At 53.1% G+C, this 18,685-nt stretch overlaps 1 protein-coding gene across 1 annotated transcript in view; it reads right to left on the bottom strand.

Moving 5' to 3' along the window:
* The window catches only part of EHMT1 (euchromatic histone lysine methyltransferase 1), a 114,924-nt gene extending 99,758 nt beyond the window's left edge, over positions 1-15,166 (bottom strand). Inside the window, exon 1 of the mRNA XM_057407364.1 lies at positions 15,106-15,166. Within this exon, the coding sequence (XP_057263347.1) occupies positions 15,106-15,126 (21 nt within the window). The 5' untranslated portion in view covers positions 15,127-15,166. The remainder of the gene's footprint in view (positions 1-15,105) is intronic.
* Between the last annotated feature and the right edge of the window lie 3,519 nt (positions 15,167-18,685).

Raw genomic sequence — 18,685 nt, 5'->3', positions numbered from 1 at the left:
GCCAATGGTTTAGTGAAGCTGATAAAGACAAAACTGCTCATGGGGGCTGATGACAATGAGCATGACAGCTCGCAAAGGGAAGACCAGCTGCAAGGATGAAGGCTCAAAGGTGAACCGGCCTCTCCTCTGGCTTGTAACACATATACAGGTTACCAACCAAGCACAAAGAGGGTGATTATTTATCCATCCTCTGAATTCAAATTCAAAGGTGAAGATACACGAACTAGTGAGGATCACAGCACCGAGTACCTGCCCTGCCCAGAAACCAGAGGCCCGAGCCCAATGCTCCCAAATGCACAGTGAGGATCCGGACCTCAGGAAAATGGAAGGGGTTTGCAGCAACTTCATCCAAAGGCCCTGACAGCCCAGGACTGTGACGGTGACCTTCCACCACAGCCAGGTATGGAGGTCCAGATGCCTCCCAGCGTGCCTGCCCACAGCTCTGGAAGTCATTCCCTCCTCTGTTGCGCTCAACCACACACCTTTCACCCAGCAGGCAAAGCAAAGGAGGGTGGGATGTGGTCCAGCCTCACACTGCCTGGATCTACGCTCCAGCTTTTTGTTTCTGTGTTCCCAAAATAGCTTGTTCCCTGTTAAAAAGAAAACCCCAAACACAGAGAAATGCAAACACATGGAATGAGAGACACTGGAATAGTAGAATGTAAAAAATAAGTGAATTAGTTCAAGGACCTGAGAAAGTTGGGGCTGTTCAGCTTGGAGAAGAGAAGCTGCATGGAGATCTCAGAGCAGCTTCCAGTGTCTAAAGGGGGCTACAAGGAGAGGGACTCTTCATCAGGGACTGTAGTGACAGACAGGGGGTGATGGGTTCAATCTGAAGGGAAGATTCAGGTTAGATGTAAGGCAGAAGTTCTTCCCTGTGAGGGTGCTGAGGCACTGGCACAGGGTGCCCAGAGAAGCTGTGGCTGCCCCATCCCTGGCAGTGTTCAAGGCCAGGTTGGACACAGGGGCTTGGAGCAAGCTGCTCTAGTGGAAGGGGTCCCTGCCCATGGCAGGGGTTAGAGCTGGAGGAGCTTTAACGTCCCTTCCAACACAAACCAGGCTGGGATTCTACAATTCTATGACCTGACTACTGGTCCAGCCACAATTTTAGCATCTTTTAAGCTACACCTGACAGAGGCACCCTTTAGAGCATGACAGCTCTGTTGTGACGATTCAAAGCCTGTTCCAAGTTATACCAACACAAATGTGCTCCTATCAACATGGCTTGGGTCAACACCCTTACGTGATGTGCAGCGCAGCCACATTTATGCCAGCTTATACCAACACAGCTAAACCCTGTCTGCACAGGAATTAGCTACACCAGTAAAAAAGTGCTAACTGCCTGTTAGTATTTGTAGAAGTTCAGTCTGTGTAAGCTAAAAGATGTATGTAAATGAGCTCTCTCAATGCAAAATTAACAGTATTTAATATTATTAATATAATTAATAGCTTTCAACATGCATAGGAACTGCCACGATCATCCCGTCAATGGTTATTTCTACAAATCAAATGGCTCATGGCCAAAAACCTGCAACTACTGGTTAAAACACACCACCGTCATCTTTCTGGTTTCTCTGCTCTGCTCAGGCGGGCTGTGAGGAACAGATCTCAGTGGGAGCCCTTAGCTGAGAGGTCTTCATGCCACAGAAGCAGCTTGCTCCACTCAACAGGGCTTATTTTGCCAGCAAAACTGCACCCACACTCAACCATTAGAAGAGACCTGCACAGCCTTACCAAGAGACATTCCCAGATGGAGGCATCTACCTACACATCCAGGGCTTAGATGTGCAACCCTATACCCAAGGCACAGCAGCATCTGAGCCACTATGTCACTGCCAAGCAGCTCCCCCTGTAACACTGAATGCTATGGTGTAGTAATACTTATTACTCAAATGTGTGTTTGCAAGATTAAAACCTACCTGTCTAACCACGCTGTGTAATTACAGCGGAACACCCCACAGCACACAGCTGAGCTCCTCTTCTGCCTGATCTGGACCTGCAATGTCCCATTACAAGAGGCACCACAGGCTCATTCCTACATCGAGTTCATAGAATCCAAGATTTGGTTGCTCCAAGCCCCGTCCAACACTGCCAGGGATGGGGCAGCCACAGCTTCTCTGGGCACCCTGTGCCAGCGCCTCAGCACTCTCACATGGAAGAGCTTCTGTCTAAGAGGTCATCTCAGTCTCCCCTGTGGGAGGTTAAAGCCATTGCCCTTGTCCTGTCCTTTGTCCAAAGCCCCTCTCCAGGTCTCTTGTCAGCCCCTTCAGCTATTGGAAGGCTGCTCTAAGGTCTCCCCAAGGCAACCAAATGGGCAGGTGACTGTATTCCTAGAAATTCATTTGCAGAGGTGGCCTATGCCTAACAGCCCCTGGCCAACAACACTGAAAGAGCAACCTGTTGAGACACATGTGGCTGAAAGCCTACAGAACAGGTCATGTCATGTGGCAGAGGCAGAAAACCCTTTCATCCTGTCTCTGCTGCTCTGGTGCTGTAACACACAAGGATATCTACAGTTAACAGAAGCCATGGCCTACGCTGGCCAACCCTACCCAAAGCTCTGATAATGCAGTGCAAAACAGTTTGGGTTGATTTTCCTTCCACCCAATTTAACTTCTAGCACTCAGTCTAACACACTCCTTCCCACTCTCATGCCCAGAGCCAAGCAAAGCACATCTGCTGGAGCAAGGTTCCATTAGGAACCTGACTGACAGCAGCCCATGAGCACGTGGATCCTACCCAGGCTGAGCAAGAGACTGTAACCACATGGGTTTGTCACGCACAGAGGAAAAAGCATTGTGAATTCAGGCCAAAATATTAAGGGCTTGGTCTCATTCAAAACCATAAAGCAGCTGAACAAAACAGCAGAGCAGAGCTTCCCCCAGTGTGTTTGCCCAGTAAGTCACAGCCACACCATGGCTGGGAGGAACCTGACCCAGAGATGGGCTCTCAGGGTGACAAAGGTGATGCTGCAGGATGCTCGTGGAGGGCTCTGAGTTCCTTTTAGTCCCTTCCCTATTCTCCTCCACTCACTTGCACCCTGAAGCTAGGCCTGACCCTCCAGCTCCAACAGCTCTGCTCTTGCACAGCCACGCAACCAAAAAAGACAAGTTCATCAAAGAGAGACCTTCCTACCCAGTGTTTTGCTCTAGAGAAGTCAGTGGCAGGTTGTCAAAGTGGATTTGTTTATTCAAAAATGGATTTTTCCCAGCAAGGAGCACAGAATGTCTGTACAATAGACACCATATTGTAGTTTTCTCATGACCGCATAGACTGGGACAGGACACGTTCACCTCATCTAAAAATGGAGAAAGAGAACACATGAAATATTACAGATCACACTTCCAAAGTCCAGCGCTGCTATCAGCAGTCCAAAGAAGGGGTGCTGGACACTGGGAGTCAAACTTTGATCACATATAGCTCACGTGTTACAAAGTGCTTCTAGAAGTTTTTGATTTCTCTTCATCAGGCCCAAACACGATCTCAAGGAATGAAGCCAGAACCCAGAGCACATGAAACAGTGAACATCAGGACTTGTGTAACTTGCCACCTCTTACCAGTGAAGGTAAGCTGTACATTTAAAAACCAACATCCTGCATGTCTACACTTCCAGCTAAAGGCTTCTAGCACCAAGTTAAGCCTTAGAACTTCGTAAAGATAATCCCTCTGTTTTACGGATGGGAAAAGCATCACAAGCTTACCCCAAGGAGGGGTAATCCTATGATGTCCAGCACACCAGGGACTGAGGGGTATGTTGGGATGAAGAGCCACTTCGCAGGCCTCACTTGATCCCAGTGAATTCATTGGACTACCAAACACCCCAATCCCAATCAGATCCAACACAACAGCTTCAGAGATGAGAGCAGCCACATGGGCACAGGCAGCACATGGCTGCTCCTGGCAGTGGGGCCACTGCCTCAGCAGACAAAGCACTGATGGCTGTGCCAGCGCAATTACCAGAGCTCCCATTCACTGGCATTTGACATGACCACAGAGTGTTTTGGGCACAGCAGCTCTTCAGCAGGGACGCATTCTAAGCCTCATCATCAGGCTCCACCAACCAGTCCTTGAACTTCTCCTGTTTAAACTGTTGCCTGCCCCACACCCGTGGGGCTGGATCAGGTCCCAACACTCTAATGGAACACTCTACTTCAGTCTATGCAATCTTCTGTCTTGAGGAAGGTCAGTGCTGCAAACTCCTTGCACTTAAGTCCTATTATCTGTCCGCATTAATTCTGCCTCCAGGGCATTTACAGGGCCTCAGCTCTCTGCTCGTACAGCTCCACATTCACCAGCCCCAAAGCCAGATGTCTGCTAAGTAAGAGGAAAAAGAAAACAAAACCCAGAGGTTTACCTTACTTCAACTGCACAGTCAGTTTTTCCAGCACTCTCATCCTGCACAAGGCCCAACACCTACTTCAGAAACTCTGGGAAACAAGCAGGTTCTGCTCTGTGCTTGCAAAGCACCATCTATACTTACAGGGCAATAAAAATTAGCTTAATTAATAATACATCAGCAAGAAAATGGTAATGAGCGCCCAGCAGGGAAAAGGGCTGTTGTCTAATCTCCTTGTGTGGACTCCTTGCTTTGGCAGCAATCAGCAACTGCATCAGCATTACCATCCCAGTGCAAGCTCAGATATCTGACTCACCAGGGAGCCAGGCAGGAGCCAGGCGCTTCCCAACGTCCACATTTCTCTTTCGAAGCTGTTGCATCAGGAGTGGCTCTTGGCAGCTCCAAACCAACTTCCACTTGTGGAGTTTTTGACATTTAAAGAAGAATTCAGAATATCCCTGGGCATCCAATGTATAAATCATAGAATCCCAGCCTGGTTTGTGTTGGAAGGGACCTTAAAGCTCATCCAGTTCCAACCCCCTGCCAACCTTCCACTAGAGCAGCTTGCTCCAAGCCCCTGTGTCCAACCTGGCCTTGAACACTGCCAGGGATGGGGCAGCCACAGCTTCTCTGGGCACCCTGTGCCAGCGCCTCAGCACCCTCACAGGGAAGAGCTTCTGCCTAAGAGCTCATCTCAGTCTCCCCTCTGGCAGGTTAAAGCCATTCCCCTTGGCCTGTCCCTACAGGCCCTTGTCCCAAGCCCCTCTCCAGCTTTCCTGCAGCCCCTTTAGGCACTGGAGCTGCTCTCAGGTCTCCCCTTCAGGAGCCTTCTCTTCTCCAGGCTGACCCAGCCCAGCTCTCTCAGCCTGGCTTCCAGAGCAGAGCTGCTCCAGCCCCTCTGATCACAAATACACACAGACAACACAGCCTCCTGCAAGCAGCTCTTTGGTGATGTCTGCAAATTACACCAACAGAGCCTGCATCAGCATTAAGCTACTGACACAACTATGCTGCTGGGCCACAATCACGCTGTGAGGGATCCAAATCAACCCTCCCTAGCCCTAGGAGCTGGCCAGGAACATCCAAGCCCTTTGTGTCCTGCCACCATCACTGAGCAGAGGCACCACAGGGTGTGCTGCTTGTCTGCGCTAGGTGCATTTCAGGGCACAGGATGTAAAACCCCTCTCCCAGCTGTTTTCCCTCCCAGCTGCAGTTGCAGGAGGCTGTGTTGGCACAAGCCAGCACCCCAGGAGCTGGAGCCTGGGGCTCACTGCTGCCAGGGCCGCTCTGCACTGGAGCCCATCCACGCTGGCGCCCGGCCGCGGCGCGTGTTCATCAGGGCCTTGTGCCGCATGGGGAGGTGGTTTCCTGCAGCCAATGGAGGAGCCGCTCCTGCCTTTCATCGCGAGCGTGGCTGGAAACAAAGGCCCCGGGAAGAAAGGCTCCTTGGCTGCTACAGCTTCCCAGTGCTCGCCAAGCCTCAGAGCTGACAAATCACCCTCGTTCCTCCTCACCTCCTCCTCCGCAGCCTCTGGGATCACACCAAGACCTGTATTTAAGCCCCCATGGTGGCTGGGGGCGAGGAGGATCTTTATGTCCTGTGTCATCTCTGACGGCAGCCTCGAGCCACAACTCCAGGACAAACAGCAGCAACAGCAATGTAACGCGCGATGTGTCACCACGTAAAGCACCCGCATCTACATCTGAAGCCACAGGTAACATTTTAGTCTACAAAACACAGGGGCAGAGGGTAAATTATGGCTATAAAAGAGCCTCCATGAGGATAGTCTAGAGGTGTGGATTTGAAAAGGCCTCAAACCAATCTGTTTTTAATAAAAGCCATAACTGGCTAACACTAACGTCCTATCAACATCGAGCTCCATGGTAAAAAGCATCAAACTCAAGAAATTCAACTCATTAGAAACCCAAGAATGTAACTATCACCAGCACAGAGGGTACTTTCAATAGGGAAGGAGACTATAAAACAAACAAAGAAATCCCCCAAGTGCGGGAGCTGGGCACAGAGCACACTGTGTGTGACAGGCCTAATTACAAAACGAAGATGGGAAATACAACTTGCAGTGAGAGGAAAACCAAGTGGAAATCACCAAGGCAGAATGCGACCCCCGGCTGGCCGTGTCGAAGGCTGCGAGCTGGCGGCTGCATTAACCTCTCCCCATGCACATCCTCACAAGGCAAGCAGAGGCATCTTCACAAACGTGCTCAGCAGCAGTGTGCTTGCTCCCTGGTCCTGGGGATGTTGGTTAAAAGCCAGCATGGCTCTTCCCCACGGGATCTGGCACCACAGCAAGAATAAATATTACCTCAAATAGCACATCTCATCCAAAGGCCATCTTTAAAGGAACATCCGTTGTTGCTCCTCAACGTGTGGTATGAAAGATTAAATATTCCAGATGTCATCCCCAGGTCCTATAGGACATCTGCTTATAAACAGTCATCTTTGCATATTAAAGAGGCATTAAAGTGTGAAACAATGCATCCCAGCAATAGTAAGAAACACCCTTCCTAAGCCAAAGAACAAAAGGATTCCTAATGAATGGAATTTGCCAATCCTTAACATTTACCACACAAGAGTTGACAAAAGCTATTACAAACATATTTGCAACTAAAAACCCCTCATGTCTTAGTTACCAGTTCAGCAGTGGTGTTTTGCAAAGCCCTCTGGGTGTTGATTTCATCTATCAAATACTAGCAATGCTCCTCAATTAATAAATTAGTTCATAGAATCCCAGCCTGGTTTGTGTTGGAAGGGTCCTTAAAGCTCACTCAGCTCCAATCCCTGCCACAGGCAGGGACACCTTCTACTATGCCAAGTTTCTGTTTAGATTCATTCTTTATGTTCCTGTAATCTGGAGGCTTATGTTCAAACTCACAGGCCGACAGGGTACTAGATGAAAGCAAACAAATCAGCTCATAGCCTGCATGTTAATGCTTTCATCTCCCAAATACAGATACTCTCTTCTTCCCACTGATAAAACCACATCTGACAAGGTGTAAATTTGCCACCTACCCCCTTGGACAGATGAAATGCATCATAAGTTCATTTCTCAGGTCCCAGAAACACAAGTGACTTAAACACCCATCTAGTGCAGGTCCTGATGACCTCCAGGCTGGAGGTGCTACCCTCGCCAGTATTTGAGCACTATCTCACAGCCTGCTGCCAGCCCCCAGCACCTTCCTGTGAGTCCCTTCCCCGTGTCTGAAGCAAAACTCACAGGGAATGAACTTCAGTCAAGGGCAGCATAAAACCATGCCTTGGGTAACCATGCCCCAGGAACTGAGATAATCTAGAGGATAAATTAAACTAAAATAAGAAATCCATATGCCTTTGCTGTCCAGTCACACCTGGGCTGAGCTACTGCAGCATCAAAACCTTTGGTCAAAGGCCTTCAAGTATTTGCATTCATGAGACACCAACCAACATCACATTTCAGTAAGCACCTCCTGGTTCTGTGACAGATGTACTTTCAATTCCCAAATCAACAGCAGGGTGAAGCATGTAATTTGGAAACCCAATAATCCTTCCTACATCATATCCACGTGCATGATTTTGGAGAGAAGCTGACTGTAAGTTCTGAACAGGCTGGGCTGGCAGAATGAAATATCCCCAATGAACACTGAAGTTAGGTAAAACATTTGGGTCATTTGCCTTCTGGCTTTGAGCCTTTAGGAGAAATTACCTATTAAAGCTTGCTCTGACACTGTAAGGAGTAGAAATGCGTGACTGGAGAGGAAGAAGGTAGCTGAGACTCAAGAATCCAGGAGCTCAGGCTTGAAAAGGAAAAGAAGATGGGGAAAACAAAGGATTTCACTGCACTCAGTATTCAGAAGCATCAGCAGGTCACAGGGTTCCTCTGTGCTAGTTAACATGCTAAAATCCATGTCCACGTCAACACGAGTTCTCAAATTCATTACAAAGCATTCTGAACAGCACACAGTTTCTCTCAACATAACCAAGACCAAAACACAGCACATTAAGTCAGACACCTGCACTGCAATCCCCTCCCCACAGAGGTGCCCCTGCTCTCCTGCTGCATTCCCTTTGGCTGTAGGGAGGCTCAAGCATCACATCCATCCTGGCTGCCCTCATTCTCAGCAGCAAGGAGCACCACGATCCTTCTCTTTCTAGCAACGTGACAAGCACAAGGAGACACATTTTGCTGCAGCATCACAAGCCTCTGGGCTTGGCTCAAACACTCTGCCCCAAATCACAGGCAATGAACCTGCTGTGCAGCCTTTGGGAACCACTGTCCTCTCACCTCAGTTTGCTCAGCTCCCCAGCTCTCTGCTGTTGGTTTTGAATGCTGCAGCCACAGCAAGCTCATACCCACCTCCTGGGTCAGATGCTGGCCTGGCTGACCCAAGAGGCTACAACCACTTCCATTAGTTTTATCCCTGTTTGCATCATTTTCCATTTCTCTGTAACAAACAGGAGAAGTCACTTCCTCGGCTTTATTTGGACTTTATCCATTCCGGCCTGGTTATCTTGTTCCGTATTTACTTCCTTCCCACCTGCAACTGTCCTCCCTCTCCCTGTGCTGTCCCTGCAGTATCATCAGTGTATGCAAACAGAAGCAGACCTGAACTTTCTGCTCTACCCATCCACCATCTCCCTGTCCTGAACCAACATTGCTCACCACTGCCTCTGAGGCCACCTCCTTCGCAAGGGGACAGTATATGGAAAAGGATGGATTTAATATTTAATAGCCCACCTCCACCCCCAGGCCAGTCCCTCACTCAGCCCTACGTTGTGTCTGCAGTTTATGTCAGGCATGTGTCTGAATGAAGACTCCCTTGTGGAGCCAAACTATCCTACATGTAAACCTGAGCAGAGCGAGCTGGTATGGAGAGACAGCAAGAGAATGGTGGGGATTGGGCTGGGTGTTAAGGAAAAAGGAATCTAATCAGAACATTTCCCACCTGAAAAGAAGATCACAATCAGACTGGCTGGTGTTGGAAGGGAGCTTAAAGCTCTCTGGGCAACCTGTGCCAGGGCCTCACCACTTTCACAGAGAAAAACTTCTGCCTAAGATCTCATCTCAGTCTCCCCTCCATCAGATTAAAGCCATTCCCCCTTTTTCTATCACTATATACCCTTGTCAAAAGTGCCTCTCCAGCTTTCTTGCAGGATATTCTGGATGACCTTCCTTGATGCTTTGCCCATGCTAGAGGTTTTTAATTAAAAGCAAGAAAGCCCTTCTATTTTAGACACAGCAATACAAGCATCAAGCACTTTCTAAGTACAGTTTATTCTGGGTTTGCTGTGTGTTTCAGAGAGCTTGGCAGCCACGTTAGCCAGCAGGCCTGCAGCAAACTCTTCTACTCCAACCAGTCAGCAGCCATCACCAATGGGACGTGACTGCCCATGCACCAAGGACACACTCATACAACTTCTCCCCGACCCACCTGAGGCACAGACAGGTAAGTGAGCCTTTCATAGAATCACAGAGTGGTTTGGGTTGGAAAGGACCTAAAGATCATCCAGTTTCAACCCCCTGCCATGGTGACATCTGGCTTACAAGGCAGCCAAGGAGAAGGAACTCTCCAGCACATGTATTGAAGTACTCAGAAAGCTCCCTTGAACCTCTCAATGTGCTGCAAAAAAAACATAACCCCCTTTCACCTCCTCTTCTGGAACACAGTAACCCAAACCATAGGCACCAGCTGTGCTCTGCTCCAAGCACTTTGTTAGGGAAAAGCAAGAGGAATAGGACCTCCTGCCATCCCCTCACAGCCCTGCTTCTGTGGGGGGGATATGGACCACATTCAGCAACCTCAGCAGGGGTCTTGCCAGGCAAGATAATAGAGCAAAGCCCCAGATTTGCATTTCAGATCAGCAGCAATTCAACAGTACCCATCAAATCACCACCGTACCAGCTGCACATCTGGAAGTGGGACACCCCTGGGTACCAGCACATCCTCTGTGCCCACAGCAGTACACCCCTGCAGGATGCTAATGCCAACATCTGCTGTCTACAGGTGAGTGTCCTGCCAGCGCAGCTCCAAGCACTTCCCCCATGGAAAAGCTGCCTCTTTGTTTTTCTTGTTGTTGGGGTTTTTGCTGGTACTTGCATCTCTACCGGGAATTGGGCTGACACAGCACTGGTGGAAGGGAGAGCAATTTCTTTGCAGATTAAGTTGGCAAAACTTCTCAAAAGTAGACCAAGCCTCTGCTTTGGAAAGCAAAAAAAAAGAAGCTACTCTGGTCTAAAATCACCTCTAAACTAATACAGCTACATCCACAGCACGGACTTTTATTGGTATGGCTATTTCAGCAAGGGAAAAATGAGAAATCCTCCTCTCCAGCCAGAATAATTATATTGGAAGAGCTTTCTTAAAAGTATAAACCAGGCCTTTGAGTCTGCCTTCACTGACAAAACGTTCTTCAGTCCGGTTGGCTCACAAACGAACACAACTGAAGGGCGCTTTTCAGGCTTTCTTAACACTTCAGAAGCCAGTTGCCCATTCTGTTATTATTTAAAGTTTCTGTAGGTGGAAGAAAAGGGCGAGCTCCCAAAGGGCCTTTGCTAGCCCATAGCTCGCTCAGCATGCAAGAATTCCTGGTAGGAAAGTCAGTCTTAGTCTGTGTTTGACACAGGGTAAAATGTGTAATTTTAACACCTTAACAAAGTAAGCCTTGTGTGGATAAAGTTATAAAATCTCCTTTCTAGGTGTCGTGTATCAGAGAGGGGAAAAAATGTCTTTCTCCACACAAAGACACAGCTCAAGTGGATTAAACCTGGTAGCCCAAAAGGTATTTAACACAACTGGGAACACACATATATTGCCTGTGCTCACGAGCTCATGTCAATGTAGTATCAACATACCTCACTGCGCTAAGGAGCCTGAGGAAAGCAGCCACCAAAGCTCGCAAAGGGGGAAAGATGACGGGGTTTAAGGTGCTCTGAGCTCTCCTGCTGTAGCTTACTGAAACAGACTCAGCATTAAAGGCAGCAAAGCCCTCTCCTCACTGCAGTCCCAACTGGCAGGAGTAAATCAGAGAGGAGGAAGCACAGGGCAGGCCTGAAAGAAGCACTGGATGTCACGTCACCTGCAAAACAGAGTGGGAAACCGAAGGAATCACCTATGTGCTCACTGCTTAAAGGCACCGCTCATTAGGTCCTGCCTTTCCCTATTATCACTCCTGCACTCAGTGGCCTATTATAGCAACCTCCTTCCAGCCAAGGGACCCGTGAATAGGAAGCGCTTTGACATGAGTGAATGTTGCCCCTTAATCCGGTCGGGAGTTCATTGAACAGGCGGAGGGCGGCTGACAGAGCTCCCGGCACCAGCTGGCGCAGGGGAGGAGAGCAAGGATCAAAGGCAGGGCAGAGCCTGAGCACCACCAGCCCGATCTGTGAGGCTGCTCGGCCTCTCGAGTCCTCGCTTTAAGAGGTGGGAGCTGCTGCGGTGCCATACTCCTTGGAGACCCAGCCTCAGCTGAGGGTGCAGAGCAGTGGGGAGACGTGTCCTCTATGTGGCTCACAACTTCACTTGAAAGATCAAAGCTGCATCTCCAGAAAAAAAGATGTTATAGATCAGAACAGATGGGGGGGGAATGATGAAAACTGCAGTGTGAGTTCTGAAGGGAACCACTTCATTCAAAGCCACACACACACCTTGCTTCCTGCTCAGCACCGGCCTTCTTGAGGTGAGCACAAGCCCCAGGGAAGGCAGCATGGCTTGAAACCTCCCTTTTTAACCTCACAGCAAAGCATCGTTTTAGGAAACACAGAAACACAAGGTCAGCTGACTCTCCTCACAGTGATGCAAACTGGAGTAGCAACATCAAATTCAGTGAACCTGCACTATAAAAGTGGATGAGGAAGACAAAATTCCTTAAACTTTAATCTTCAGTGCTGTACTTGCAGCAGGTCTAAAACACATAAAAGCCCCAAACCTGGCTATGACACCTGCTGAAGAAACTCAACAGCATAACCAGGCTTCTCTGCAGCTACGCAGTTATTGCACCCAGTGACTGCAGCACAGCTACTCACCTGGCAGCTGAAAGCACAGGGACTACTCAGGGCAGCTTCCAAGGCAGCCAGAAAAGAATAACCACCCAAGTTTACAGCTCAGAACTGAGGAGGAACTTGGTGCTCAGAGATTCTCCCTCACCCATCAAACAGTAAGATTTAGCAATAAGCCGGTCTACAGTTTTTGTCTTGCATGAACTGCCTGCCAGCAACTGTCTGCAGAGGTGGTGTGGACTCTCCCTGCAGACACACGCACACACATACAGAGAGCACTATTCCAGCCTGCCCCCTCCCACCCAGATCTGCTCTGGAGCAAGTATCCCCTCCCAGGAACACACCTCTGCACCTCCCTCAACCAAGTGCAATAACCCCTCACTTCTGCTCCACACTGCCCATGGCAGAACACTGCAGCTGTGGGATGCTCATCCCTGCTCTCCCCCACCAGCACTGGGGAAGCAAAGAGCAGGTCTGAATTCCAGCCTGATTTATACCAATCTCCTCACCTCTGGCATCAGAAGGGTATAAGCAAAGGCAGATCCAGCCTCAGATTTACTGAGTTTATGGTTGAGGGGAGGAATTAAACTCCAAATGAGGCACCATTCCCTCCCCATAATCCAGGGCAAAATCTGTGGATATTAAGCCTGATTCCAAGAGCCTGTTCCTTGATGCTCTGCACAGCAAGCAGACCCCGCCAGCACTCCTGGAAGATGCTTCCCGAACTAAAAGCTGTGCACCTGCACTGCTAAGACCAACCTGTGCATTAAGTTGATGAGTTATGAGCCAACCCCTGCCCCGGTTCCAGCCATGCCATTCTCCTGAAAGCAATCACCCCGAGCGAGGTATCAAAGGGAAAACCGGACCCTGGCGCCACCGGAGTACCTGAGGGCTGGCTCCTCTGTCACACAGGAAGGTTAACACACGGTCCTCTTCAAAAGCACAAAGGAATGGCAGCAGGATCAGGCCTTGGGTGCAGTTGTGATGGAACAGAACGCATAAAGACAAAGCTCCCACTAGAGATGAGGAATCTTGGCTGAGCAATAAACTCAAGCTGTCCTTGCAGTGCCTTGCAATGAACTGCTGATGCCACCTGTGTGGCCACGCCACAAACTTCATCCCACAGTGAGCAGAGGTTCCCTGCCACAGCACAACCCGTATTCCAGAGGGAAAGCCAAGAATGGCTGCGGCACAGCCTGGCACATGGGTCAGGTCTGTCCCAGCTGTCAAAAGATGCTGACTGGTACCTGCTACAGTTATAGAACATCCACTTGTCCCCAGCTCATGGCTAGTTTGTATATGACCATACACCTGCATTATAATCCCCTCTGTGTCTATGAAGGCTCAGCGGGCAGCGTGCTGCAATCCAGTGTTTAACTGAGGGCAGACTTACAGAAACAGTTTATATTCGCTAAGGAAACCAGGAGAAGTTTCAGCCCAGCACACAGAACCACCACAAGCGCAGCTCAGCTCCGTGTGCCACGCGTGGGATTTCACACTGCTCGAGCTGCACGGTGGGCTCTCCGGGACATTCACAGATCTGGCTGATTATGGTTAACTGTCACTACACGGCAAACTTCATTTTCTTGGGGGATCTGGGGAGGATTTTTTCTCCTCAAGCCTTGCATTTTACACCACTATACTGATGATGAGAATAGATCGGGAAGATTTAGGTTGGGTAGAAAGTTCTTCCCTGTGAGGGTGCTGAGGCGCTGGCACAGGGTGCCCAGGGAAGCTGCGGCTGCCCCATCCCTGGCAGTGTTCAAGGGCAGGTTGGACACAGGGGCTTGGAGCAAGCTGCTCTAGTGGAAGGGGTCCCTGCCCGTGGCAGGGGTTGGAGCTGGAGGAGCTTTAGGGTCCCTCCAACCCAGACCACTATAACCGGATGAACAAGGGCTCTGTGCGGGCCGGCACCCCCAGCCCGCTGCCGTGGAGCCGGGCCCGGGTCACACCGCTGCTGCACAGCAAGGCCGGCGGGCGGCCGCGGGGCGGGTGGAAGTGAAGTCAAGCGGGGTGAGGCAGGGAACGGCGGAACTACCCCTGCCCCCGGAGACTCGAGTTTCCTGAGGTAAAACCCCGCCGCCGCCGCCCCCCGCCCGCAGCCCCGTCTCGTTCCCGTTCCTGGAGCGCCGGGCCCGCCGCACAGGGCACATCCCGCTGCCGGCGCGGCGCCGCCGGGCTCCCCGCGGCGGGCTCCGGGCGGGGCCGCTCCCGCAGCTCCTCCCGCCACGGGGCCGGGCCGGGGCCTCCCCACCGCCGCCGCCGCGCCGGGCCCGGGACCCTGCATAGCTCATGCCTGCCCCCGCACGGCCGCAGGCCCGCCGCCCGGGACCATGCATAGCGCATACGATGGCCCGGCCGCCGCCGCCGCGCCCGGCGGGCCCTGGACTCTGGATGGCGCCGCGCCAGCGCCGCCCGACGCCGCATGGGAGGCCCCGGAACATGGATAGCGCGATCACCGCTCGACGCCCCCCCCCGACCGCCTCCGCCACACGCACTCGCTCCCATTGGGGGGAACCCCGGAATCTGTATGGCCCATACCACTGACTCACCGCGGAGGGGTGTAACTTATACAGAGTCCCGGGCCCCCCTACACACAATGGCAGCAGCTCCCACATTCTTCCCCTCACAGGAGTTGGACTGAACCATGGGGCGGCGGGGGCACGGCCCCCATCCCGGACTCCGACAGAACCCGCCTGGCCCTGGGCGATACCACTCCACGCTCCCCCATCTTCCTTCCCCCCGCCCGGGTAGATGGACGCCGCCGCTCTCACTCACCTCGGCATCCACTGTGGCCATGGCCGGAGCCCCGGAGCGTAGCCCCGCCCCCTCGGCGGCTCCTCACGCCTCGGCCCCGCCCCTTTCCCCTCATTCTTCTCAATGGAGACGCTCCGCCGGCCAACGCGCATGCGTGCGGCAGCATGGCGGCCCCCATGGGGCTCCTCTGGCCGTACGCTGTGATGGCGGCGCCCGTCAGGAGGCAGCCGTACAGCTGGAACAGGGTCCCACCGACATTCCCAAGCCTTGTGCTCGTTACTGTTGTACCAGGAGCCCCGAGGCGCGGCTGCAGCTCCTCACCCACCATCCACAGCAGCAACTCTGCCCGTCCAGTGCTGCACAGTGAAGAGCAGGAGTTTGCCAGCGCTCAGGAGCACCCCGGCACCCAGAAACCTATAGAAAATCCAGGCAAGATCCCAGGAGGAGTCAAAAAGTCCATCCATGCTCCTGGCAAAGAGCCCACCTTTGAAAATCCTCCTTTTGTGCAGCTTCTCCCACTTGCGTGTTATTTCCAGCCCAGGGCTTGGCAACTCCTGGCTAAAGGCTGGGAAAGGGGCTGCCCAGAGGACCCTATAAAGGCGTTGCTCCCAGCCGCTTTCCCCCTCTGCCACAATCAAGTACCCACAGGAGCTGCTTCCATCCTCCCAAATCCCACCCTCCTAATGACAGGGCCTGTAAAGCCATGATTGCAAAGCAATCAGCTCTTTTACAGCTCTTCAGTAAAGCAGGAGATACCGCAAGGGGGGAGATAAACCCAGCACTGGGGCTTTATTCCCTGGAGGGAAACAGAAGCCTTTGAGTGCCCTGGAGGCAATTTACACCTGACAGTGCTCAAGGCCAGGTTGGACACAGGGGCTTGGAGCAAGCTGCTCCAGTGGAAGGTGTCCCTGCCTGTGGCAGGGGCTGGAGCTGAAGGAGCTTTGAGGTCCCTTCAACCCAAACCAGGCTGGGATTCATGACCAGGAACACCATTCCCTCCCTTCACCCCTGCAGCCCCACACCAGCACCTCACTCCTTTCACTTTCATGTGCTTGTCATCGAAGATCTCCTGCTCCAGCACCTGAGCCCTGCTTGCAGCACCCATGGCAGGCCCTGGCCATGTCTGCTCCTGAGGACTTCCCCACAGCCTAGTCTAGTGCAGGGGTTCCAGCAGGGATACCACCACGTGTCCCCACACACCCCATGGAGCACAGCTCCATGGGCACCCACAGGGCAGGAGACCATCACCACAGCAGAAGACAGAATCACAGAACCAGCCAGGTTGGAAAAGCCCTTTCAGCTCGTCCAGTCCAACCGTTCCCAGCACTGCCAAGGCCACCACTAACCCATGGCACTGAGGCCTCGTCTCCACGCTGCGTGAACACTTGCAGGGACGGTGACTGCAGCCCTGCCCTGGGCAGCCTGTTCCAATGCCTGAGCACCCTCTGGGGCAGGAATTGTTCCTCAGCTCCATCTAAACCTGCCCTGGGGCAGCTTGAGGCCGTTTCCTCTTGTCCCATCCCTTGTTCCTTGGGAGCAGAGCCCAGCCCCTCCTGGCTCCATCCTCCTGTCAGGCACTTGTAGGCAGCGATCAGGTCCCGCGCCCCAGCCCCGTGCCGGGTGCGCTGACACCGCGAGGGACCGCCCAGAGCGCGGCTGCAGGCCGCGAACCCGCGGCCCCGGACTCAGCTCCGCTCCTCCCCGCCCGGCCCGGCCCCGAGTGCCGCGGTCAAAATAAGAGTCCCCGGGCCTGAGGCGGCCCCGCAGCACGCGCCGGGGCAGCGCTGCCTGGGTAGTCCTTGATGAGCCCGTTAATTCACTAATCAGATCATTAATCAATCAATTAATCAATTCATTAACACACACCCCCCTGAGGGCTCCGCACCGCTGGCGGCAACGTCCCTGTGGAGAGCCCGCCATGGGGCCTCCCGCTGTGTGGGGAGAGCCCCGGGCCGCGGCGGGGATGGAGCTGTGGTGGCGGCGCCGGGCGTCCTTCCCCCTGTGCTCCTCCCGCGATGGAGCCACCAGCCCCTCGCAACGGTGGAGCTGGAGCCTTGCGCCCAGCAAGGAGCAGCGTCCCCAGGAACACGGCCCCGTCCCGCAGCGGGGATGCTCAGCTCCACGCTGAGGGGGGAATCACTGAGCCGCCATCCGTGCTCCCGCACCCAGCGCTGCGGACGGGGTGGCCCCGGAGCAGGGCCCGGTGGGTGTTGTCTGCTGGAGCCGGGACAGACAAACCTCCCCTTGGCCATCAGGGAGGGGAGAGGCTCCCACAGGGAGCGGGAGTAACCGGGGGTACATCACAGGGCTCCTGTCCCCGCGCTGGGTTAACAGGAGCAGGGCGAGGACGGGATCTGCTCTGCCACCAAGCGCCCCTTTCCCTGCAGAAGATCCCGAGAGGAGCCGCTGAATGCCCAGCGCCGCGGATCCAGTGCGGGTTCGATGTGGATCCAGCGCGGAGCCGCGGCTCAGCCCCACCATGGCGGCGGCTCCCTGGGCTCCCGCAGCCGCGCTGACATCGCCCTCTCCCGCCCCGCTTCGGGACCGGCCTCCACATCCCGGGATTCCTGCCAGCAGGAAGAGCGCGGCCCCGGCGCTTCCTCCGGCCGGAGCGCGGGTCCTTCCCTCCGGACAGAGCGCGGGGCTGCGCTAGTGGAAGGGGTCCCTGCCCGTGGCAGCGGTTGGAGCTGGAGGAGCTTTAGGGTCCCTCCAACCCAGACCACTATGAGCGGTGTCCCCTGGTGCCTCCCCACCGCGGGGCATTGGAGACGTGGCTTGGCTTTGACACCGGCTGTAAGCGTGGCGCTGGGCCAGCAGGAGCCCCTCCTCGCCCGCTGCACCCAGCCCGCAGCGCCCACACAGAGCCCACCCCGCTCCAGCCCGAGCAAAAGCAGCCGCCGGCTTAAAAAAGATCTTTATTTACATTTTCCAGGTCTTTACATGGGGTGGTTTAAAACCAGGGGCACAAACAGGCCCCGGGAGCGGGGGTGAACGCGTAAAACGGGAGGGTTCCACTGCAAAACCCCGTTACAAATGGCACCGAAGCCTGAGGTTGAACAGAGCCATCGAATGCTGTATAAAACCCGCACACCTGGAAAGGGAACCACAGGAGTAAAGAACTGCAGCCATTGGTACGGGTGCAAGAACGGGCACTGAGTGTGGAGGGTTTTACCCCCCAGGTATCTCCCTGGGACATTCCTGCTGCAGAACACTGGAAATCTCTAAAAGAGAATAAAACCCAACCGGAGCCCAGAGCACCCTTTATCTCCCCTCATGCTGGCTCAACAGGGAAGTCCCTAGCAGGCAGTATGTTGGTTCAGTGGAAAGCTGAAAGAGAATCGGTGTCCAACACAAAGAAGAGCCTTTGCATCCCCTGTGTCCCCTTTCCCATCTCCCGCAGGCAGTGGGGCATCAGGTGCCAAAGCGGAGTTTAGCAGGACACAAACAGCACTGAAGATGCCCAAAACATAGAAGCAGCACATGTGGAGAATGGGACAAGGACAAAAGAGCAGCAGCAAAGCGGAAAAGGCAGATGATATTTTTGGTATTTTCCATGGAATGCTGAGTTTGGAAACCATTGGCTCACTCGTGCCCCACCGCT

The sequence above is a fragment of the Pezoporus wallicus genome, unplaced genomic scaffold (assembly GCF_028554395.1).
Source record: "Pezoporus wallicus isolate ANWC-B61680 ecotype Strahan unplaced genomic scaffold, APGP_CSIRO_Pwel_v1 contig_8234, whole genome shotgun sequence".
In the NCBI taxonomy this organism is placed as follows: Eukaryota; Metazoa; Chordata; class Aves; order Psittaciformes; family Psittacidae; genus Pezoporus; species Pezoporus wallicus.
Note: the sequence above shows the minus strand (reverse complement) of the source record. Positions and strands in the feature narration are given on the sequence as shown.